At 44.2% G+C, this 27,755-nt stretch overlaps 1 protein-coding gene and 1 pseudogene across 9 annotated transcripts in view; one reads left to right on the forward strand and one right to left on the reverse strand.

Annotated features, from left to right (window-relative positions):
* Positions 1 to 27,755, forward strand: part of LOC133564833 (pleckstrin homology-like domain family B member 1) — a 689,899-nt pseudogene that overhangs the window by 524,493 nt on the left and 137,651 nt on the right.
* phldb1b (pleckstrin homology-like domain, family B, member 1b) overlaps positions 1 to 27,755 on the reverse strand; it is a 90,816-nt gene that overhangs the window by 52,564 nt on the left and 10,497 nt on the right. For 5 of the 9 annotated variants that reach the window (XR_009809354.1, XM_061919343.1, XM_061919350.1 and 2 more), the window contains exon 2: positions 20,082 to 20,204. The exons of 1 other annotated variant lie outside the window; for it this stretch is intronic. Coding sequence is in view for 5 of the 8 variants with exons in the window: in XM_061919343.1 (XP_061775327.1) it covers positions 20,082 to 20,199 (118 nt within the window). In the remaining 3 variants the exon portion in view is untranslated. Of the gene's footprint in view, positions 1 to 3,436; positions 3,670 to 19,199; positions 19,211 to 20,081; positions 20,205 to 27,755 lie in introns of those variants that run through there. 3 more of the 9 variants (XM_061919345.1, XM_061919349.1, XM_061919347.1) reach the window with 3 other exon arrangements.

The raw sequence follows: 27,755 nt of genomic DNA on the forward strand, positions 1-27,755 counted from the left end.
ACAATAGTACATGCACATTAATAACAAATGCACATGCACAACAACACAATAATAACACAATAATTGTACAGACACAACAATCACACAACAATAGTACATGCACAATGACACAATTGTACATGCACAACAATAACAATTGCACATGCACAACAACAACACAATAATAACACAACAATTTTACAGACACAACAATAGTACATGCACAATGACAACAATTGTACATGCACAACAATAACAATTGCACATGCACAACAACAACACAATAATAACACAACAATTTTACATGCATAACAATAACACAACAATAACATAATAAAACAATTGTACATGCACAACGGCTATATGGCAATGCGGAGCAGTGCACACAATAATAACACAACATTAACAACAATTGTACAAGGGTTATATGGCAAGTTAACACAATAACAACAATCGTACATGCACAACGGCTATATAGCAAGGCGGAGGAGAACCCACAACAATAACACAACAATTGTACATGCACAAGGATTATATGGCAATAACACAAGAATTGCACATAGGTTATATGGCAAGTGCACACAACGATAACTCAACAATTGAACGTGGTTATATGGCAAGTGCACACAATAATAACACAACAATTGTACATGCACAAGGGTCATATGGCAATAACACAACAATTGTACATACTGTAGGTTGTATGGCAAGTTCAGACAACAATAACACAACAATTGAACGTGGTTATATGTTAAGTGCACACAACAATTGAACGTGGTTGCATGGCAAGTGCACACAACGATAACACAACAATTGAATGTGGTTGTATGGCAAGTGCACACAACAATAGAACGTGGTTGTATGGCAAGTGCACACAACAATAACACAACAATTGAACGCGGTTGTATGGCAAGTGCACACAACAATATGACAACAATTGAACGTGGTTGTATGGCAAGTGCACACAATAACAACAATTGAACGTGGTTGTATGGCAAGTGCACACAACAATATGACAACAATAGAACGTGGTTGTATGGCAAGTGCACACAATAACAACAATTGAACGTGGTTGTATGGCAAGTGCACACAACAATATGACAACAATTGAACGTGGTTGTATGGCAAGTGCACACAACAATAACACAATTGAACGTGGTTGTATGGCAAGTGCACACAACAATAACAACAATTGAACGTGGTTGTATGGCAAGTGCACACAATAACAACAATTGAACGTGGTTGTATGGCAAGTGCACACAACAATAACACAAGAATTGAACGTGGTTGTATGGCAAGTGCACACAACAATAACACAAGAATTGAACGTGGTTGTATGGCAAGTGCACACAACAATAACACAAAAATTGAACGTGGTTGTATTGCAAGTGCACACAACAATTGAAGGTGGTTGTATGGCAAGTGCACACAACAATAACACAACAATTGAAGGTGGTTGTATGGCAAGTGCACACAAAGGAAGCTGGACTAAGATGGGAGACTGAGTGCAGGTGTATCTTAGTGGCCAATCAGGCAGCAGGTGTGCACAGCACAATTCATCTTTTATTACTATTTTTCTTGATTGCCTATCTCATTATGTATGATTATTTTTCTTGATTGCCTATTTCCATCCATCCATTTTTCTACCGCTTTGTCCCTTTCGGGGTAGCAGGGGGCGCTGGTGCCTATCTCCATCCATCCATCTCAGCTTTCATTATTTTTTTGTTATTTTTCTTGATTGCCTATTTCATTATTTATTATTATTTTTCTTGATTGCCTATCTCATTATTTATGACTGTTTTTCTTCATACTTGAGTCAAATGTTTACAGGTCAGAGAGCTCAAGCTACTTGACTTCTTCAGTCTTTGTATAGGTGTAGGTCATCCTAGGAGCATGTCACCTCTTCTTCAAAGTCTTCATTATCTTGGATTTACCAAATAGGTTGCCGAAATTGTTTTAAACAAAGAATTGAGTTGACTCACAAATGTTGCTGATGTGCATTTATTAGGAAAAAAGAAAAGTAAATTGTAAATTGTGCCTCACAATACGAAGGTCCTGAGTAGTCCTGAGTTCAATCCTGGGCTCGGGATCTTTCTGTGTGGAGTTTGCATGTTCTCCCCGTGACTGCGTGGGCTTCCTCCCACCTCCAAAGACATGCACCTGGGGATAGGCCCCTCCCACCTCCAAAGACATGCACCTGGGGATAGGCCCCTCCCTCCTCCAAAGACATGCACCTGGGGATAGGCCCCTCCCACCTCCAAAGACACGCACCTGGGCATAGGCCCCTCCCACCTCCAAAGACATGCACCTGGGGATAGGCCCCTCCCACCTCCAAAGACATGCACCTGGGGATAGGCCCCTCCCACCTCCAAAGACATGCACCTGGGGATAGGCCCCTCCCACCTCCAAAGACATGCACCTGGGGATAGGTTGATTGGCAACACTAAAAAAATTGGCCCAAATGTGTGAATGTTATGTAACTCTGTTGGCCCTGTGATGAGGGAGCGACTTGTCCAGGGTGTAACCCGCCTTTCGCCCGAATACAGCTGAGATAGGTTCCAGCACCTCCCGCGATCCCAAAAGGGACAAGCGGTAGGTAGAAATGGATGGATATGTTTGATGAATGGAACAAAAATGAAATAATAGCTGCAGCTCTAAAGTCAGGTGATAAATGTATAGAAAGTGAAATAAGTGTTAGCTGTTAAATCAAACTCATCTAATATTTTGCTTCCTGCTATCTTTATAGAAGTCTCAGATTGTTTATAATGTACATTTTATCTTAACACGCTTCTTAAATGAAATATGTCATTGTTTAATTTTATCATGAAGGTAAAAATAACTCACTTTGACCGGCCCATAGAAATGTTTATCAAAGTGCATAAACAAATGAATGAAATGTTTATCAAAGTGCATAAACAAATGAATGAAATGCTTATGAATGTGCATAAACAAACAAACTAGATGTTTATGAACGTACTTAACAAATGAATGAAATGTTACTTAACGTGCATAAACAAATGAATGAATACGTAAACAAGAGATGTGGTAAAGTAAGGGTGTGTGTGTCAAATAAATAAATAATGGTTTCTCTGTAATTAAATGAAAGAATGAACACATAAAGAAGAAACGTGTTTAAGGGTGTGTGTGTCAAATAAATAAATAATGGTTTCTCTGTAATTAAATGAAAGAATGAACACATAAAGAAGAAACAAGGGTGTGTGTGTCAAATAAATGTAAGTAAAAGAAGAATGTGCTATAAAATGCCAGACTTCATTGAGAAATTAGACAATAACACTCATTGTCTAACTTGGCGATGTATTTGAAGGTTGATGTGTTTTGATATGTTATATTTCAGATAAATATGCCGAGTGCTCCAAGTCGGCATAAAGTGCAGGACATGAAATAAAGTGTTAGATGGAATAAAATCATGTTTGTAGTCAGAACGTCAGATACTCACTTCAGACACGGTTAGCTTTAGCATTAGCATCCTTCGTCTCGTCTCTTTCAGACAAGACGAGCCTGCTTTAGACTCACGGAGTCCGTTATTGTTCGTCACGGAGTCCGTTAATGTTCGTCACGGAGTCCGTTATTGTTTGTCACGGAGTCCGTTAATGTTTGTCACGGAGTCTCCACACACGTGCTCGGTCGGTACCGACATTTAAACACGTGATCCGCAGGTACCGGCGGCGCTGGTGTTGGCACTGTAACCTTTTCCGGTTGACCTTTTCACACTAAACTTCTGCTGTGGTCACACATGGCAAATACGTTCCGGTGTCGTAGAAGGTTTGAAATAGATAACATTACATTCAAATATTTTAGATATTATTTACTTACCACTCACTGAGGTTGCTACAGAATTGCAAAATCAATGCACTTTTTTGGTTTTATTTTGAAGGTATAACCACCTAACTCCTGGTCATTCGGACAGCGCACTTCCTGTTTCGCTGTTTTGTTGCTGGTCATCTTCGCAAGCTTGACAAACTGAAACTTTTAGTAGATTGCACAGTACAGTACAGTACAGTACAGTGCAGTACAGTGCAGTACAGTACAGTGCAGTACAGTGCAGTACAGTGCAGTACAGTACAGTACAGTGCAGTACAGTGCAGTACAGTACAGTACAGTACAGTACAGTACAGTACAGTGCAGTACAGTACAGTACAGTACAGTACATATTCCCTACAATTGACCTCGAAATGGTAACACCCCAATAAACTTTTCAAATTGTTTAAGTCTGGGTGCACCTTCATCAATTCACGGTAAAACTATTGATGCAATAATGATTGTAAGACATGACTTCAACATTTCAGCAAACTATTGATGCAATAATGAATGATTATAAGACATGACTTCAACATTTAAAGACATTAAAAAACAAGACGAGGCACTTTGGTAAATCAGTGGAAAACGTCCTGAACTATACACTAATATTGAGATACTGTGCATTTTGAACTTGGTCAACATTGGTATTCTTCATGTTTAAATCAAAGCAGAACATCATAATAACTATGTGGTGTATATATGTGTACATCATAGCAGAACATCATAATAACTATGTGGTGTATATATGTGTACATCATAGCAGAACATCATAATAACTATGTGGTTTATATATGTGTACATCATAGCAGAACATCATAATAACTATGTGTTGTATATATGTTTACATCATAGCAGAACATCATAATAACTATGTGGTGTATATATGTTTACATCATAGCAGAACATCATAATAACTATGTGGTGTATATATGTGTACATCATAGCAGAACATCATAATAACTATGTGGTGTATATATGTGTACATCATAGCAGAACATCATAATAACTATGTGGTGTATATATGTGTACATCATAGCAGAACATCATAATAACTATGTGGTGTATATATGTGTACATCATAGCAGAACATCATAATAACTATGTGGTGTATATATGTGTACATCATAGCAGAACATCATAATAACTATGTGGTGTATATATGTGTACATCATAGCAGAACATCATAATAACTATGTGGTGTATATATGTGTACATCATAGCAGAACATCATAATAACTATGTGGTGTATATATGTGTACATCATAGCAGAACATCATAATAACTATGTGGTGTATATATGTGTACATCATAGCAGAACATCATAATAACTATGTGGTGTATATATGTGTACATCATAGCAGAACATCATAATAACTATGTGGTGTATATATGTGTACATCATAGCAGAACATCATAATAACTATGTGGTGTATATATGTGTACATCATAGCAGAACATCATAATAACTATGTGGTGTATATATGTGTACATCATAGCAGAACATCATAATAACTATGTGGTGTATATATGTGTACATCATAGCAGAACATCATAATAACTATGTGGTGTATATATGTGTACATCATAGCAGAACATCATAATAACTATGTGGTGTATATATGTGTACATCATAGCAGAACATCATAATAACTATGTGGTGTATATATGTGTACATCATAGCAGAACATCATAATAACTATGTGGTGTATATATGTGTACATCATAGCAGAACATCATAATAACTATGTGGTGTATATATGTGTACATCATAGCAGAACATCATAATAACTATGTGGTGTATATATGTGTACATCATAGCAGAACATCATAATAACTATGTGGTGTATATATGTGTACATCATAGCAGAACATCATAATAACTATGTGGTGTATATATGTGTACATCATAGCAGAACATCATAATAACTATGTGGTGTATATATGTGTACATCATAGCAGAACATCATAATAACTATGTGGTGTATATATGTGTACATCATAGCAGAACATCATAATAACTATGTGGTGTATATATGTGTACATCATAGCAGAACATCATAATAACTATGTGGTGTATATATGTGTACATCATAGCAGAACATCATAATAACTATGTGGTGTTATATATGTGTACATCATAGCAGAACATCATAATAACTATGTGGTGTATATATGTGTACATCATAGCAGAACATCATAATAACTATGTGGTTTATATATGTGTACATCATAGCAGAACATCATAATAACTATGTGGTGTATATATGTTTACATCATAGCAGAACATCATAATAACTATGTGGTGTATATATGTGTACATCATAGCAGAACATCATAATAACTATGTGGTGTATATATGTGTACATCATAGCAGAACATCATAATAACTATGTGGTGTATATATGTGTACATCATAGCAGAACATCATAATAACTATGTGGTGTATATATGTGTACATCATAGCAGAACATCATAATAACTATGTGGTGTATATATGTGTACATCATAGCAGAACATCATAATAACTATGTGGTGTATATATGTGTACATCATAGCAGAACATCATAATAACTAAGTGGTGTATATATGTTTACATCATAGCAGAACATCATAATAACTATGTGGTGTATATATGTGTACATCATAGCAGAACATCATAATAACTATGTGGTGTATATATGTGTACATCATAGCAGAACATCATAATAACTATGTGGTGTATATATGTTTACATCATAGCAGAACATCATAATAATTTCCATCCATTTTCTACCGCTTATTCCCTTTGAGGTCGCAGGGGGCGCTGGTGCCTATCTCAGCTACAATCGGGCGGAAGGCGGCGTACACCCTGGACAAGTGGCCACCTCATCACAGGGCCAACACAGACAGACAACATTCACACACTAGGGACCATTTAGTGTTGCCAATCAACCTATCCCCAGGTGCATGTCTTTGGAGGTGGGAGGGGCCTATCCCCAGGTGCATGTCTTTGGGGGTGGGAGGGGCCTATCCCCAGGTGCATGTCTTTGGGGGTGGGAGGGGCCTATCCCCAGGTGCATGTCTTTGGAGGTGGGATGGGCCTATCCCCAGGTGCATGTCTTTGGAGGTGGGAGGGGCCTATCCCCAGGTGCATGTCTTTGGAGGTGGGAGGGGCCTATCCCCAGTTGCATGTCTTTGGAGGTGGGATGGGCCTATCCCCAGGTGCATGTCTTTGGAGGTGGGAGGGGCCTATCCCCAGGTGCATGTCTTTGGAGGTGGGAGGGGCCTATCCCCAGGTGCATGTCTTTGGAGGTGGGAGGGGCCTATCCCCAGGTGCATGTCTTTGGAGGTGGGAGGAAGCCGGAGTACCCGTAGGGAACCCAGGCAGTCACGGGGAGAACATGCAAACTCCACACAGAAAGATCCAGAGCCTGGGATTGAACCCAGGACTACTCAGGACCTTGGTATTGTGAGGCAGACGCACTAACCCCTCTGCCACCGTGAAGCCCCAGTGTGTATATACTTCATGTAAATATGACATGTTATGAATGTTACGAGATAGATACTCCATATATACTTACAGTGTGTATATAAAACCTTGGAGGTTTTGGTATGTTTTTAGAGCACTTTATAGGTGGAATAGAGGGACTCCCATTACCTCCATTGTTAGCTGACGTTTGCTCGCCTTTATTTAGGATTTAGAATGCATACAAAAGGAAGCGGCATGTCTTCTCGTCTTCCATTAGGGTTGAGAATGATAGGTACACTTCCAAGAAAAGTGCAGTCCCCATGAAAGTCCTGATGATGCAGTTGACTGACTGGAGATAAAGTAGTGATAATAGTGTTTATGTGCAGATAAGGTGTCCTTGTACACAGATGACAGATATTGTGGGAGAGCTCCACCCAATGTATCATTAAGGAGTCATTATGCAGCTCTCCAAACAACGGAAGGCCGTCATTATGGAGTAGGAAGTGTTTAGTGAGCAGACTATACTTAGTCAAAGGACACACTAAGAGAAAAGTCACCTTCTTGCAGTCTTCTTGGAGACGAAGAGGAATGAGACGCACATTAAAAGTCTTTGGCTGCCCTCCAAACTTGAGCAGACACTTTTTCACAAGTCCACTCCAGTCTCTGCCATCAAATACTTTCACTCCTACAACATCCCAATAGAAATACTTTCACTCGTGTGGTGATGACATGACGTGTGTGGTGATGACATGACATGTGCGGTGATGACATGACATGTGTGGTGATGACATGACATGTGCGGTGATGACATGACATGTGTGGTGATGACATGACGTGTGTGGTGATGACATGACATGTGTGGTGATGACATGACGTGTGTGGTGATGACATGACATGTGCGGTGATGACATGACATGTGTGGTGATGACATGACATGTGCGGTGATGACATGACATGTGTGGTGATGACATGACGTGTGTGGTGATGACATGACATGTGTGGTGATGACATGACATGTGTGGTGATGACATGACGTGTGTGGTGATGACATGACATGTGTGGTGATGACATGACATGTGTGGTGATGACATGACATGTGTGGTGATGACATGACATGTGTGGTGATGACATGACATGTGCGGTGATGACATGACATGTGTGGTGATGACATGACGTGTGTGGTGATGACATGACATGTGTGGTGATGACATGACATGTGTGGTGATGACATGACGTGTGTGGTGATGACATGACATGTGTGGTGATGACATGACATGTGTGGTGATGACATGACATGTGTGGTGATGACATGACATGTGTGGTGATGACATGACATGTGTGGTGATGACATGACGTGTGTGGTGATGACATGACATGTGTGGTGATGACATGACATGTGTGGTGATGACATGACGTGTGTGGTGATGACATGACATGTGTGGTGATGACATGACATGTGTGGTGATGACATGACATGTGTGGTGATGACATGACATGTGTGGTGATGACATGACATGTGTGGTGATGACATGACATGTGTGGTGATGACATGACATGTGTGGTGATGACATGACGTGTGTGGTGATGACATGACATGTGCGGTGATGACATGACATGTGTGGTGATGACATGACATGTGTGGTGATGACATGACATGTGTGGTGATGACATGACATGTGTGGTGATGACATGACATGTGTGGTGATGACATGACATGTGTGGTGATGACATGACATGTGCGGTGATGACATGACATGTGTGGTGATGACATGACATGTGCGGTGATGACATGACATGTGTGGTGATGACATGACGTGTGTGGTGATGACATGACATGTGTGGTGATGACATGACATGTGTGGTGATGACATGACGTGTGTGGTGATGACATGACATGTGTGGTGATGACATGACATGTGTGGTGATGACATGACATGTGTGGTGATGACATGACATGTGTGGTGATGACATGACATGTGCGGTGATGACATGACATGTGTGGTGATGACATGACGTGTGTGGTGATGACATGACATGTGTGGTGATGACATGACATGTGTGGTGATGACATGACGTGTGTGGTGATGACATGACATGTGTGGTGATGACATGACATGTGTGGTGATGACATGACATGTGTGGTGATGACATGACATGTGTGGTGATGACATGACATGTGTGGTGATGACATGACGTGTGTGGTGATGACATGACATGTGTGGTGATGACATGACATGTGTGGTGATGACATGACGTGTGTGGTGATGACATGACATGTGTGGTGATGACATGACATGTGTGGTGATGACATGACATGTGTGGTGATGACATGACATGTGTGGTGATGACATGACATGTGTGGTGATGACATGACATGTGTGGTGATGACATGACATGTGTGGTGATGACATGACGTGTGTGGTGATGACATGACGTGTGTGGTGATGACATGACATGTGTGGTGATGACATGACATGTGTGGTGATGACATGACATGTGTGGTGATGACATGACATGTGTGGTGATGACATGACATGTGTGGTGATGACATGACATGTGTGGTGATGACATGACATGTGTGGTGATGACATGACATGTGTGGTGATGACATGACATGTGTGGTGATGACATGACGTGTGTGGTGATGACATGACATGTGTGGTGATGACATGACATGTGTGGTGATGACATGACGTGTGTGGTGATGACATGACATGTGTGGTGATGACATGACGTGTGTGGTGATGACATGACGTGTGTGGTGATGACATGACATGTGTGGTGATGACATGACATGTGTGGTGATGACATGACATGTGTGGTGATGACATGACATGTGTGGTGATGACATGACATGTGTGGTGATGACATGACATGTGTGGTGATGACATGACATGTGTGGTGATGACATGACATGTGTGGTGATGACATGACATGTGTGGTGATGACATGACATGTGTGGTGATGACATGACATGTGTGGTGATGACATGACATGTGTGGTGATGACATGACATGTGTGGTGATGACATGACGTGTGTGGTGATGACATGACATGTGTGGTGATGACATGACATGTGTGGTGATGACATGACATGTGTGGTGATGACATGACGTGTGTGGTGATGACATGACGTGTGTGGTGATGACATGACATGTGTGGTGATGACATGACATGTGTGGTGATGACATGACATGTGTGGTGATGACATGACATGTGTGGTGATGACATGACATGTGTGGTGATGACATGACATGTGTGGTGATGACATGACATGTGTGGTGATGACATGACATGTGTGGTGATGACATGACGTGTGTGGTGATGACATGACATGTGTGGTGATGACATGACGTGTGTGGTGATGACATGACGTGTGTGGTGATGACATGACGTGTGTGGTGATGACATGACGTGTGTGGTGATGACATGACGTGTGTGGTGATGACATGACATGTGTGGTGATGACATGACATGTGTGGTGATGACATGACATGTGTGGTGATGACATGACATGTGTGGTGATGACATGACATGTGTGGTGATGACATGACATGTGTGGTGATGACATGACGTGTGTGGTGATGACATGACGTGTGTGGTGATGACATGACGTGTGTGGTGATGACATGACGTGTGTGGTGATGACATGACATGTGTGGTGATGACATGACATGTGTGGTGATGACATGACGTGTGTGGTGATGACATGACATGTGTGGTGATGACATGACATGTGTGGTGATGACATGACATGTGTGGTGATGACATGACGTGTGTGGTGATGACATGACATGTGTGGTGATGACATGACGTGTGTGGTGATGACATGACGTGTGTGGTGATGACATGACATGTGTGGTGATGACATGACGTGTGTGGTGATGACATGACATGTGTGGTGATGACATGACGTGTGTGGTGATGACATGACATGTGTGGTGATGACATGACATGTGTGGTGATGACATGACGTGTGTGGTGATGACATGACGTGTGTGGTGATGACATGACGTGTGTGGTGATGACATGACATGTGTGGTGATGACATGACGTGTGTGGTGATGACATGACATGTGTGGTGATGACATGACGTGTGTGGTGATGACATGACATGTGTGGTGATGACATGACATGTGTGGTGATGACATGACATGTGTGGTGATGACATGACGTGTGTGGTGATGACATGACATGTGTGGTGATGACATGACGTGTGTGGCTGATGACATGACATGTGTGGTGATGACATGACATGTGTGGTGATGACATGACATGTGTGGTGATGACATGACGTGTGTGGTGATGACATGACATGTGTGGTGATGACATGACATGTGTGGTGATGACATGACATGTGTGGTGATGACATGACGTGTGTGGTGATGACATGACGTGTGTGGTGATGACATGACATGTGTGGTGATGACATGACATGTGTGGTGATGACATGACATGTGTGGTGATGACATGACATGTGTGGTGATGACATGACATGTGTGGTGATGACATGACATGTGTGGTGATGACATGACGTGTGTGGTGATGACATGACATGTGTGGTGATGACATGACGTGTGTAGGTGATGACATGACATGTGTGGTGATGACATGACATGTGTGGTGATGACATGACATGTGTGGTGATGACATGACATGTGTGGTGATGACATGACATGTGTGGTGATGACATGACGTGTGTGGTGATGACATGACATGTGTGGTGATGACATGACATGTGTGGTGATGACATGACATGTGTGGTGATGACATGACGTGTGTGGTGATGACATGACATGTGTGGTGATGACATGACATGTGTGGTGATGACATGACATGTGTGGTGATGACATGACATGTGTGGTGATGACATGACATGTGTGGTGATGACATGACATGTGTGGTGATGACATGACATGTGTGGTGATGACATGACATGTGTGGTGATGACATGACATGTGTGGTGATGACATGACATGTGTGGTGATGACATGACATGTGTGGTGATGACATTGACATGTGTTGGTGATGACATGACATGTGTGGTGATGACATGACATGTGTGGTGATGACATGACATGTGTGGTGATGACATGACGTGTGTGGTGATGACATGACATGTGTGGTGATGACATGACGTGTGTGGTGATGACATGACATGTGTGGTGATGACATGACATGTGTGGTGATGACATGACATGTGTGGTGATGACTGACATGTGTGGTGATGACATGACATGTGTGGTGATGACATGACATGTGTGGTGATGACATGACATGTGTGGTGATGACATGACATGTGTGGTGATGACATGACATGTGTGGTGATGACATGACATGTGTGGTGATGACATGACATGTGTGGTGATGACATGACGTGTGTGGTGATGACATGACATGTGTGGTGATGACATGACTTGTGTGGTGATGACATGACGTGTGTGGTGATGACATGACATGTGTGGTGATGACATGACATGTGTGGTGATGACATGACATGTGTGGTGATGACATGACATGTGTGGTGATGACATGACATGTGTGGTGATGACATGACATGTGTGGTGATGACATGACATGTGTGGTGATGACATGACATGTGTGGTGATGACATGACATGTGTGGTGATGACATGACATGTGTGGTGATGACATGACATGTGTGGTGATGACATGACATGTGTGGTGATGACATGACATGTGTGGTGATGACATGACGTGTGTGGTGATGACATGACATGTGTGGTGATGACATGACATGTGTGGTGATGACATGACATGTGTGGTGATGACATGACTGTGGTGATGACATGACATGTGTGGTGATGACATGACATGTGTGGTGATGACATGACATGTGTGGTGATGACATGACATGGTGTGGTGATGACATGACATGTGTGGTGATGACATGACATGTGTGGTGATGACATGACATGTGTGGTGATGACATGACATGTGTGGTGATGACATGACATGTGTGGTGATGACATGACATGTGTGGTGATGACATGACATGTGTGGTGATGACATGACATGTGTGGTGATGACATGACATGTGTGGTGATGACATGACATGTGTGGTGATGACATGACATGTGTGGTGATGACATGACATGTGTGGTGATGACATGACATGTGTGGTGATGACATGACATGTGTGGTGATGACATGACATGTGTGGTGATGACATGACATGTGTGGTGATGACATGACATGTGTGGTGATGACATGACATGTGTGGTGATGACATGACATGTGTGGTGATGACATGACATGTGTGGTGATGACATGACATGTGTGGTGATGACATGACATGTGTGGTGATGACATGACATGTGTGGTGATGACATGACATGTGTGGTGATGACATGACGTGTGTGGTGATGACATGACATGTGTGGTGATGACATGACATGTGTGGTGATGACATGACATGTGTGGTGATGACATGACGTGTGTGGTGGATGACATGACGTGTGTGGTGATGACATGACATGTGTGGACATGACATGTGTGGTGATGACATGACATGTGTGGTGATGACATGACATGTGTGGTGATGACATGACATGTGTGGTGATGACATGACGTGTGTGGTGATGACATGACATGTGTGGTGATGACATGACATGTGTGGTGATGAGTGATGACATGACATGTGTGGTGATGACATGACATGTGTGGTGATGACATGACATGTGTGGTGATGACATGACATGTGTGGTGATGACATGACATGTGTGGTGATGACATGACATGTGTGGTGATGACATGACAGTGTGTGGTGATGACATGACATGTGTGGTGATGACATGACGTGTGTGGTGATGACATGACGTGTGTGGTGATGACATGACGATGTGTGGTGATGACATGACATGTGTGGTGATGACATGACGTGTGTGGTGATGACATGACATGTGTGGTGATGACATGACATGTGTGGTGATGACATGACATGTGTGGTGATGACATGACATGTGTGGTGATGACATGTGTGTGGTGATGACATGACATGTGTGGTGATGACATGACGTGTGTGGTGATGACATGACGTGTGTGGTGATGACATGACATGTGTGGTGATGACATGACATGTGTGGTGATGACATGACATGTGTGGTGATGACATGACATGTGTGGTGATGACATGACATGTGTGGTGATGACATGACATGTGTGGTGATGACATGACATGTGTGGTGATGACATGACGTGTGTGGTGATGACATGACGTGTGTGGTGATGACATGACATGTGTGGTGATGACATGACGTGTGGTGATGATGGTGGATGACATGACATGTGTGGTGATGACATGACGTGTGTGGTGATGACATGACATGTGTGGTGATGACATGACGATGTGTGGTGATGACATGACATGTGTGGTGATGACATGACATGTGTGGTGATGACATGACGTGTGTGGTGATGACATGACATGTGTGGTGATGACATGACGTGTGTGGTGATGACATGACGTGTGTGGTGATGACATGACATGTGTGGTGATGACATGACGTGTGTGGTGATGACATGACATGTGTGGTGATGACATGACGTGTGTGGTGATGACATGACATGTGTGGTGATGACATGACATGTGTGGTGATGACATGACGTGTGTGGTGATGACATGACGTGTGTGGTGATGACATGACGTGTGTGGTGATGACATGACATGTGTGGTGATGACATGGTGATGACATGACATGTGTGGTGATGACATGACGTGTGTGGTGATGACATGACATGTGTGGTGATGACATGACATGTGTGGTGATGACATGACATGTGTGGTGATGACATGACAGGTGTGGATGACATGACATGTGTGGTGATGACATGACGATTGTGTGGTGATGACATGACATGTGTGGTGATGACATGACATGTGTGGTGATGACATGACATGTGTGGTGATGACATGACATGTGTGGTGATGACATGACATGTGTGGTGATGACATGACATGTGTGGTGATGACATGACGTGTGTGGTGATGACATGACATGTGTGGTGATGACATGACATGTGTGGTGATGACATGACATGTGTGGTGATGACATGACATGTGTGGTGATGACATGACGATGTGTGGTGATGACATGACATGTGTGGTGATGACATGACTGTGTGGTGATGACATGACATGTGTGGTGATGACATGACATGTGTGGTGATGACATGACGTGTGTGGTGATGACATGACATGTGTGGTGATGACATGACGTGTGTGGTGATGACATGACATGTGTGGTGATGACATGACGTGTGTGGTGATGACATGACATGTGTGGTGATGACATGACATGTGTGGTGATGACATGACGTGTGTGGTGATGACATGACATGTGTGGTGATGACATGACGTGTGTGGTGATGACATGACGTGTGTGGTGATGACATGACATGTGTGGTGATGACATGACATGTGTGGTGATGACATGACGTGTGTGGTGATGACATGACGTGTGTGGTGATGACATGACATGTGTGGGATGACATGACATGTGTGGTGATGACATGACATGTGTGGTGATGACATGACATGTGTGGTGATGACATGACATGTGTGGTGATGACATGACATGTGTGGTGATGACATGACATGTGTGGTGATGACATGACATGTGTGGTGATGACATGACATGTGTGGTGATGACATGACATGTGTGGTGATGACATGACATGTGTGGTGATGACATGACGTGTGTGGTGATGACATGACATGTGTGGTGATGACATGACGTGTGTGGTGATGACATGACATGTGTGGTGATGACATGACGTGTGTGGTGATGACATGACATGTGTGGTGATGACATGACATGTGTGGTGATGACATGACATGTGTGGTGATGACATGACATGTGTGGTGATGACATGACATGTGTGGTGATGACATGACATGTGTGGTGATGACATGACATGTGTGGTGATGACATGACGTGTGTGTGATGACATGACATGTGTGGTGATGACATGACAGTGTGTGGTGATGACATGACATGTGTGGTGATGACATGACGTGTGTGTGTGATGACATGACATGTGTGGTGATGACATGACATGTGTGGTGATGACATGACGTGTGTGGTGATGACATGACATGTGTGGTGATGACATGACGTGTGTGGTGATGACATGACGTTGTGTGGTGATGACATGACATGTGTGGTGATGACATGACATGTGTGGTGATGACATGACGTTGTGTGGTGATGACATGACGTGTGTGGGTGATGACATGACATGTGTGGTGATGACATGACATGTGTGGTGATGACATGACATGTGTGGTGATGACATGACATGTGTGGTGATGACATGACATGTGTGGTGATGACATGACATGTGTGGTGATGACATGACGGTGTGTGGTGATGACATGACATGTGTGGTGATGACATGACATGTGTGGTGGATGACATGACATGTGTGGTGATGACATGACATGTGTGGTGATGACATGACATGTGTGGTGATGACATGACATGTGTGGTGATGACATGACATGTGTGGTGATGACATGACGTGTGTGGTGATGACATGACATGGGGGTGATGACATGACATGTGTGGTGATGACATGACATGTGTGGTGATGACATGACGTGTGTGGTGATGACATGACAGTGTGGTGATGACATGACATGTGTGTGATGACATGACGTTGTGGTGATGACATGACGTGTGTGTGATGACATGACATGTGTGGTGATGACATGACATGTGTGGTGATGACATGACATGTGTGGTGATGACATGACATGTGTGGTGATGACATGACATGTGTGGTGATGACATGACATGTGTGGTGATGACATGACGTGTGTGGTGATGACATGACATGTGTGGTGATGACATGACATGTGTGGTGATGACATGACGTGTGTGGTGATGACATGACATGTGTGGTGATGACATGACGTGTGTGGTGATGACATGACATGTGTGGTGATGACATGACATGTGTGGTGATGACATGACATGTGTGGTGATGACATGACGTGTGTGGTGATGACATGACGTGTGTGGTGATGACATGACATGTGTGGTGATGACATGACATGTGTGGTGATGACATGACATGTGTACCCTGGCAAAGATGCTCAAATCTTCATGTCCAATAATTCATGTCTAATGTTCTTCAACACGTTCTCACAACTTATTTCTTTTCTACTTCTCTCGCTCTTTGCACGAGGAATGTTAGCTTGATCTGTGTTTTCATGTCAAACTGATGCTGAGTGTCCTACACTCTACATGTGCACCTGTCACACCTGCACACAGTCTGTGGTGTCCTACACTCTACATGTGCACCTGTCACACCTGCACACAGTCTCTGGTGTCCTACACTCTACATGTGCACCTGTCACACCTGCACACAGTCTGTGGTGTCCTACACTCTACATGTGCACCTGTCACACCTGCACACAGTCTGTGGTGTCCTACACTCTACATGTGCACCTGTCACACCTGCACACAGTCTGTGGTGTCCTACACTCTACATGTGCACCTGTCACACCTGCACACAGTGTGTGGTGTCCTACACTCTACATGTGCACCTGTCACACCTGCACACAGTCTGTGGTGTCCTACACTCTACATGTGCACCTGTCACACCTGCACACAGTCTGTGGTGTCCTACACTCTACATGTGCACCTGTCACACCTGCACACAGTGTGTGGTGTCCTACACTCTACATGTGCACCTGTCACACCTGCACACAGTCTGTGGTGTCCTACACTCTACATGTGCACCTGTCACACCTGCACACAGTCTGTGGTGTCCTACACTCTACATGTGCACCTGTCACACCTGCACACAGTGTGTGGTGTCCTACACTCTACATGTGCACCTGTCACACCTGCACACAGTCTGTGGTGTCCTACACTCTACATGTGCACCTGTCACACCTGCACACAGTCTGTGGTGTCCTACACTCTACATGTGCACCTGTCACACCTGCACACAGTCTGTGGTGTCCTACACTCTACATGTGCACCTGTCACGCCTGCACACAGTCTGTGGTGTCCTACACTCTACATGTGCACCTGTCACACCTGAACACAGTCTGTGGTGTCCTACACTCTACATGTGCACCTCTCACACCTGCACACAGTCTGTGGTGTCCTACACTCTACATGTGCACCTGTCACACCTGCACACAGTCTGTGGTGTCCTACACTCTACATGTGCACCTGTCACACCTGCACACAGTCTGTGGTGTCCTACACTCTACATGTACACCTGTCACACCTGCACACAGTCTGTGGTGTCCTACACTCTACATGTGCACCTGTCACACCTGCACACAGTCTGTGGTGTCCTACACTCTACATGTGCACCTGTCACACCTGCACACAGTCTGTGGTGTCCTACACTCTACATGTGCACCTGTCACACCTGAACACAGTCTGTGGTGTCCTACACTCTACATGTGCACCTCTCACACCTGCACACAGTCTGTGGTGTCCTACACTCTACATGTGCACCTGTCACACCTGCACACAGTCTGTGGTGTCCTACACTCTACATGTGCACCTGTCACACCTGCACACAGTCTGTGGTGTCCTACACTCTACATGTACACCTGTCACACCTGCACACAGTCTGTGGTGTCCTACACTCTACATGTGCACCTGTCACACCTGCACACAGTCTGTGGTGTCCTACACTCTACATGTGCACCTGTCACACCTGCACACAGTCTGTGGTGTCCTACACTCTACATGTGCACCTGTCACACCTGCACACAGTCTGTGGTGTCCTACACTCTACATGTGCACCTGTCACACCTGCACACAGTCTGTGGTGTCCTACACTCTACATGTGCACCTGTCACACCTGCACACAGTGTGTGGTGTCCTACACTCTACATGTGCACCTGTCACGCCTGCACACAGTCTGTGGTGTCCTACACTCTACATGTGCACCTGTCACACCTGCACACGGTCTGTGGTGTCCAACACTCTACATGTGCACCTGTCACACCTGCACACAGTCTGTGGTGTCCAACACTCTACATGTGCACCTGTCACACCTGCACACGGTCTGTGGTGTCCTACACTCTACATGTACACCTGTCACACCTGCACACAGTGTGTGGTGTCCAACACTCTACATGTGCACCTGTCACACCTGCACACAGTCTGTGGTGTCCTACACTCTACATGTGCACCTGTCACACCTGCACACAGTCTGTGGTGTCCTACACTCTACATGTACACCTGTCACACCTGCACACAGTGTGTGGTGTCCAACACTCTACATGTGCACCTGTCACACCTGCACACAGTCTGTGGTGTCCTACACTCTACATGTGCACCTGTCACACCTGCACACAGTCTGTGGTGTCCTACACTCTACATGTGCACCTGTCACACCTGCACACAGTGTGTGGTGTCCTACACTCTACATGTGCACCTGTCACACCTGCACACAGTCTGTGGTGTCCAACACTCTACATGTGCACCTGTCACACCTGCACACGGTCTGTGGTGTCCTACACTCTACATGTGCACCTGTCACACCTGCACACAGTCTGTGGTGTCCAACACTCTACATGTGCACCTGTCACACCTGCACACGGTCTGTGGTGTCCAACACTCTACATGTGCACCTGTCACACCTGCACACAGTCTGTGGTGTCCAACACTCTACATGTGCACCTGTCACACCTGCACACAGTCTGTGGTGTCCAACACTCTACATGTGCACCTGTCACACCTGCACACAGTGTGTGGTGTCCTACACTCTACATGTGCACCTGTCACACCTGCACACAGTCTGTGGTGTCCAACACTCTACATGTGCACCTGTCACACCTGCACACGGTCTGTGGTCCCCTGCATCACCTTGGCCACCAGGGGGCGTCACGCTCTTCATCTTTACTTCTTCAGGGTGGTTGAAGCTGAAGAAGGCTGACTCAGCAAAACGCAGCATGCAGCCTGCACAGGAGAACATCATGAAGATCATAGTACAGACTGAGGTACTTCCACAGTACTCGTAGTACTCCTAAAATGTCAATACTTCAATGAGAAGCACTTCATATGAAGGATGGGGAAAAGGCGGATTGCAGACTTTGAGTTGAGGGTTCAAGTGAGGGATGGAAGTCTGGATCGTGAGAGCCAAAGGTGGATCTGAACAGTGTCTGCAGGTATCAATCGTTCTACCTAGGGGTGTAACGGTCGGTACGTGGATTTGTATTGAACTGTTTCGGTACGGGGGTTTCCGTTCGGTGCGGAGGTGTACCCAACGAGTTTCCACACGAATATATGAAGTAGCCGCCTCAGCTAAAGTCTTAACAAGCTGCTCTGCTTTCTGCTTCTGTCTCCTACACAGCACCCAGCATTGTCTCACCCACACAACTATCTGATTGGTTACAACCATAGCGGTAACAGCCAATCAGCAGTGCGAATTCAGAGCGGTAACAGCCAATCAGCAGTGCGTATTCAGAGCGGTAACAGCCAATCAGCAGTGCGTATTCAGAGCGGTAACAGCCAATCAGCAGTGCGTATTCAGAGCGGTAACAACCAATCAGCAGTTTGTATTAAGAGCGGTAACAACCAATCAGCAGTGCGTATTCAGAGCGGTAACAACCAATCAGCAGTGCGTATTCAGAGCGGTAACAACCAATCAGCAGTGCGTATTCAGAGCGGTAACAACCAATCAGCAGTGCGTATTCAGAGCGGTAACAACCAATCAGCAGTGCGTATTCAGAGCGGTAACAACCAATCAGCAGTGCGTATTCAGAGCGGTAACAACCAATCAGCAGTGCGTATTCAGAGCGGTAACAACCAATCAGCAGTGCGTATTCAGAGCGGTAACAACCAATCAGCAGTGCGAATTCAGAGCGGTAACAACCAATCAGCAGTGCGTATTCAGAGCGGTAACAGCCAATCAGCAGTGCGTATTCAGAGCGGTAACAGCCAATCAGCAGTGCGTATTCAGAGCGGTAACAGCCAATCAGCAGTGCGTATTCAGAGCGGTAACAACCAATCAGCAGTGCGAATTCAGAGCGGTAACAACCAATCAGCAGTGCGTATTCAGAGCGGTAACAACCAATCAGCAGTGCGTATTCAGAGCGGTAACAACCAATCAGCAGTGCGTATTCAGAGCGGTAACAACCAATCAGCAGTGCGTATTCAGAGCGGTAACAACCAATCAGCAGTGCGTATTCAGAGCGGTAACAACCAATCAGCAGTGCGTATTCAGAGCGGTAACAACCAATCAGCAGTGCGTATTCAGAGCGGTAACAACCAATCAGCAGTGCGTATTCAGAGCGGTAACAACCAATCAGCAGTGCGAATTCAGAGCGGTAACAACCAATCAGCAGTGCGTATTCAGAGCGGTAACAACCAATCAGCAGTGCGTATTCAGAGCGGTAACAACCAATCAGCAGTGCGTATTCAGAGCGGTAACAACCAATCAGCAGTGCGTATTCAGAGCGGTAACAACCAATCAGCAGTGTGTATTCAGAGCGCATGTAGTAAATGCTTCATAGTCGAGCACATAGGTGTTTAGCAGGTGAGCATAATGCAGCGTACTCTCCCAGAATAATAATAAACTTTTTAATCATAATAATATAATATAATTTCCCATAATATATTAATGTAATGATACTAAATATGTAACTTTCCTGAAGGAATAAATAAAGTACTATCTATCTATCTAAACACCTCCCAGTCAACTACTAGTATCATCACTATGAGCCCGTCGACGTTCTAGAAACTTAAACTGCAGCTCAGCTCGCTCGCAGTCCTGGCTTGAGGTGAAGGCTAATTAGCTCTTAGCGTAACAATAGCTCATTTTGCGGTGTGTGTGTTGTCTAGAGTTCAGGAGTGGCTTGACCATGGGAATACGGCTATTGAAGCTGTATCTGTTGAAAAGCTCTATGGAGATGATGATTTCATTTTCCAGCATGATCTGGCACCTGCCCACAGTGCCAAAAGCAGCAGTAACTGGTGTACTGACCATGGCATTACTGTCCTCCATTGGCCTGCCAACTCCCCTGACCTAAACCCCAGAGAGAATGTGTGGGGTATTGTGAAGAAGAAGCTGAAAGACACCAGGCCCAATAATGCAAATGAGCTAAAGGCCGCTATTGAAGCATCCTGGGCATCCATAACACCTCAGCAATGCCACAGGCTGATTGCCTCCATGCCACGCCACATTGATGCAGTAATCCCTGCAAAAGGATTCCCAACCAAGCACTGAGTGCAATAATTGACATTTTCAAATGTTTGATTTTATTTTGCTGTTATAAATCTTTTGTTTTTACTTGGTCTGAGGAAGTATTCTAATTTTTTGAGATAGGATTTTTGAGTTTTCTTAAGCTGTATGCCATAATCAGCAATATTAAAATAATAAAAGGCTTGCAATATTTCAGTTGATGTGTAATGAATACAGAATGTATGACATTTTCATGTTTTAGTTGTATTACAGAAAATAAAGGACTTTATCACAATATTCTAATTCTCCGAGACAGTCCTGTATATAATAATGTAAGTGCATCATTAAGCCTACATGAACTCCATGGTGTTCAGGGATGAGTAGTCTCTCCTATTGCTGCTGTGCTATTTTTCAGCTATAGTTACATGAATCATGAGTAATGTAGCAGCCTAGTTTGAATGGCAGGGTCCCTGCTATCACATGTTGACACAAATATAACATTTACATAATAAAAATCAACTACAGGCTTCCCAAATGCTGTAATGAATGAAGCATGATGATTTGACTTCAGGGGCTTCACGGTGGCAGAGGGGTTAGTGCGTCTGCCTCACAATACGAAGGTCCTGCAGTCCTGGGTTCAAATCCAGGCTCTGGATCTTTCTGTGTGGAGTTTGCATGTTCTCCCCGTGACTGCGTGGGTTCCCTCCGGGTACTCTGGCTTCCTCCCACTTCCAAAGACATGCACCTGGGGATAGGCCCCTCCCACCTCCAAAGACATGCACCTGGGGATAGGCCCCTCCCACCTCCAAAGACATGCACCTGGGGATAGGCCCCTCCCACCTCCAAAGACATGAACCTGGGGATAGGCCCCTCCCACCTCCAAAGACATGCACCTGGGGATAGGTTGATTGGCAACACTAAATGGTCCCTAGTGTGTGAATGTTGTCTATCTGTGTTGGCCCTGCGATGAGGTGGCGACTTGTCCAGGGTGTACCCTGCGTTCTGCTCGATTGTAGCTGAGATAGGCACCAGCGCCCCCCGCGACCCCAAAGGGGAATAAGCGGTAGGAAATGGATGGATGGATGGAGTTGACTTGAAACTGTTTAATGTTGCACTTTTTATATGTAGAAGAAAAGTTTTGTCAACTTTTATAATCCAAGCAACAAGTTGAGGCAGTTTAATGTGGATTAACGTGGGCAGAATTATTATAGTGTTCCCAACGTTAAAAGGATAAAGCCATTGTTTACACATTTGGTAAATAAATAACCAAAACATTAATATTTTGTTGTTTTCTTACTGAACCGAAAATTAACCGAACCGTGACTTCTAAACCGAGGTACGTACCCAACCCACACTTTTGTGTGGGCTTACACCCCTAGTTCTAGCGTCTGGGCGTGGTGAGGACCCAAGGAGGACAGGAGGCAAAGAATGGAAGTTGTTGTATTTAAAGAAGTTGACGTCACAGCAGCACCACTCTTCTTCTTCTCTAGCAGCTGAAGACACCACATGAAGGACTGACTTCAGACTTCTAATCTCACCAAATACTAACCTTTCTAGCAGGTGAAGAACTGAATCTTCTCCACACAAATGACTTTCCAGTCCACTTGCCAGTGATACACATGTGCTCCCAGGCTGGGAAGTACTCATCATCCTGGTCAGAGCAGAACTAGAAGTCAGTCCTAACTTTTCTTCTCTTTTCTCAGCATATTTGTCACTTCAAGCTCACACTTCCTGCTGGCAGCCCGGAGCTGTCCTACAAATAAGTATTTATTGATAAATGAACAAAGTAAGGAGAAGTGCTCTGCTCGTACAGACCATGAAGAAAATAAAACAAAACAAAACTGCTGAAACCCAGCAAAGCACTCACGAAAAATGTTGAGCAGATGGCGTCCACAAAGTAGTGCGTATTAGGTTTAGCATCAAAAAGCTCCAACAAGCAAGGTCGGAACTTAAACAGTCTTGACTGCAAACAGAACGCGGCTGAGGGGAATTTATTCCGGGACTGAAGTGAAGCAGCCAGGGGAAAACAACCAAACCGGAAGAGCCACCAAAATAAAAGCACAGGACAGGAAGTAGCACAAAACACTAACAAAAAGCAACATAAGGCACAACATCATGAGGAATTGTTAGACTTTACATAATAAAGTGTGCTCAGATAACATTGAATGACCTTGAAATTCACACAATGAGGTCACGGTGACAATGAATGACCTTGACATTCACACAATGAGGTCACGGTGACATTGAATGACCTTGACATTCACACAATGACGTCACGGTGACATCAGTGCTGAGCTGACAAACTGCCATCTTGCAGACGGACAGGAGAGCAAACGTAAACATCAACACTATTTACAGCACACATCCGGGGGAATGACACCAACTCTTTGCACTCCTCTTGTTTCCATGACAACCTGTCACCCACTGACTGCTGTGAATTCAAACAACGTGTCAGTCCTAGTTACTTATCATGTTTCCATGACAACGTGTCAGTCCTAGTTACTTATCATGTTTCCATGACAACGTGTCAGTCCTAGTTACTTATCATGTTTCCATGACAACGTGTCAGTCCTAGTTTCTTATCATGTTTCCATGACAACGTGTCAGTCCTAGTTACTTATCATGTTTCCATGACAACGTGTCAGTCCTAGTTACTTATCATGTTTCCATGACAACGTGTCAGTCCTAGTTTCTTATCATGTTTCCATGAAAACGTGTCAGTCCTAGTTACTTATCATGTTTCCATGACAACATGTCAGTCCTAGTTTCTTATCATGTTTCCATGACAACGTGTCAGTCCTCGTCACTTCTCATGTTGTTTCCATGACAATGTGTCAGTCCTAGTTACTTATCATGTTTCCATGACAACGTGTCAGTCCTAGTTACTTATCATGTTGTGTCCATGACAACGTGTCAGTCCTCGTCACTTTTCATGTTGTTTCCATGACAATGTGTCAGTCCTACTTACTTATCATGTTTCCATGACAACGTGTCAGTCCAAGTTACTTATCATGTTGTTTCCATGACGTGTCAGTCCTTGTCACATATCATGTTGTTTCCATGACAACCTGTCAGTCCTCGTCACTTCTCATGTTGTTTCCATGACAACGTGTCAGTCCTCGTCACTTCTCATGTTGTTTCCATGACAATGTGTCAGTCCTAGTTCCTTATCATGTTTCCATGACAACGTGTCAGTCCTAGTTACTTATCATGTTGTCCATGACAACGTGTCAGTCCTCGTCACTTTTCATGTTGTTTCCATGACAACGTGTCAGTCCTACTTACTTATCATGTTTCCATGACAACGTGTCAGTCCCAGTTACTTATCATGTTGTTTCCATGACAACGTGTCAGTCCTTGTCACATCATGTTGTTTCCATGACAACCTGTCAGTCCTCGTCACTTCTCATGTTGTTTCCATGACAACGTGTCAGTCCTAGTTACTTCTCATGTTGTTTCCATGACAACGTGTCAGTCCTCGTTACTTCTCATGCTGTTTCCATGGAAACGTGTCAGTCCTAGTCACATATCATGTTGTTTCCATGACAACATGTCAGTCCTACTTACTTATCATGTTTCCATGACAACGTGTCAGTCCTAGTTACTTATCATGTTGTTTCCATGACAACGTGTCAGTCCTTGTCACATATCATGTTGTTTCCATAACAACCTGTCAGTCCTCGTCACTTCTCATGTTGTTTCCATAACAACGTGTCAGTCCTCGTCACATCTCATGTTGTTTCCATGACAACGTGTCAGTCCTCGTCACATCTCATGTTGTTTCCAGGACAACGTGTCAGTCCTCGTCACATCTCATGTTGTTTCCATGACAACGTGTCAGTCCTCGTCACATCTCATGTTGTTTCCAGGACAACGTGTCAGTCCTCGTCACATCTCATGTTGTTTCCAGGACAACGTGTCAGTCCTCGTCACATCTCATGTTGTTTCCAGGACAACGTGTCAGTCCTCGTCACATCTCATGTTGTTTCCATGACAACCTGTCAGTCCTCGTCACATCTCATGTTGTTTCCATGACAACGTGTCAGTCCTCGTCACTTCTCATGCTGTTTCCAGGACAACGTGTCAGTCCTAGTTACTTATCATGTTTCCATGACAACGTGTCAGTCCTCGTCACATCTCATGTTGTTTCCAGGACAACCTGTCAGTCCTCGTCACATCTCATGTTGTTTCCATGACAACGTGTCAGTCCTCGTCACATCTCATGTTGTTTCCATGACAACGTGTCAGTCCTCGTCACTTCTCATGCTGTTTCCAGGACAACGTGTCAGTCCTAGTTACTTATCATGTTTCCATGACAACGTGTCAGTCCTCGTCACATCTCATGTTGTTTCCATGACAACGTGTCAGTCCTCGTCACATCTCATGTTGTTTCCATGACAACGTGTCAGTCCTAGTCCCTGGTGTCCTGAGGAGCCACGTGGCTGAAAGTTTCCACAAGGACATTTCTGTTCCAACCACTGGAACAATCTGTGCGCTGCCTCAGCATATTTTCTTCCAGATTGCAGAGGTGGTCGGGGATGGAAAAGCTGAGCTTGTAGTCCAGTGACATCATCCAGTGGATGAGGACTTGCGTTCCTGCTGCTCAGCACACAAACTTCTCAGTGAAAGTGTTGGCTCTTCTGCCGCCTCCTCAACATTGTCACAGGCAGCATTGTGTCTCACTTACTAAACCTTCTTTCCAGGGCCAAATCAAACTAAGTATCATGATCACTGCAGGACCAAGAACTCGGAGCAAGAGACAGCAGGAGACTAGCAGCCATGCTAGGCTAGCTTGAATGTTCAGCATCACGGTTCAACTATCCATCCATTGTTCTACCACTTGTCCTTGTCCTTTCTTCATGAGTGAAAATGTCCTGTATTCTTCTTAGCATTTAAGCTAGCTAGCGCTAACATCGCTACCAGTAAATGAGCAGAGTCAACGGTCTGTGATCAAAGTGTAGTTAGAAATCAACATCTGTTGCATTCCAAACTAAATACGACCGCGGTTTATGTCTCCATCGCTACCAGAGTACAACAACAACTATGATTTATGTCCTACTGTTCATGGCTACCAGAGTACAACAACAACTATGATTTATGTCCTACTGTTCATGGCTACCAGAGTACAACAACAACTATGATTTATGTCCTACTGTTCATGGCTACCAGAGTACAACAACAACTTTGACTTATGTCCTATTGTTCATCGCTACCAGAGTACAACAACAACTATGACTTATGTCCTATTGTTCATCGCTACCAGAGTACAACAACAACTATGATTTATGTCCTACTGTTCATGGCTACCAGAGTACAACAACAACTAT

This window comes from Nerophis ophidion, linkage group LG13, assembly GCF_033978795.1.
Source record: "Nerophis ophidion isolate RoL-2023_Sa linkage group LG13, RoL_Noph_v1.0, whole genome shotgun sequence".
In the NCBI taxonomy this organism is placed as follows: domain Eukaryota; kingdom Metazoa; phylum Chordata; class Actinopteri; order Syngnathiformes; family Syngnathidae; genus Nerophis; species Nerophis ophidion.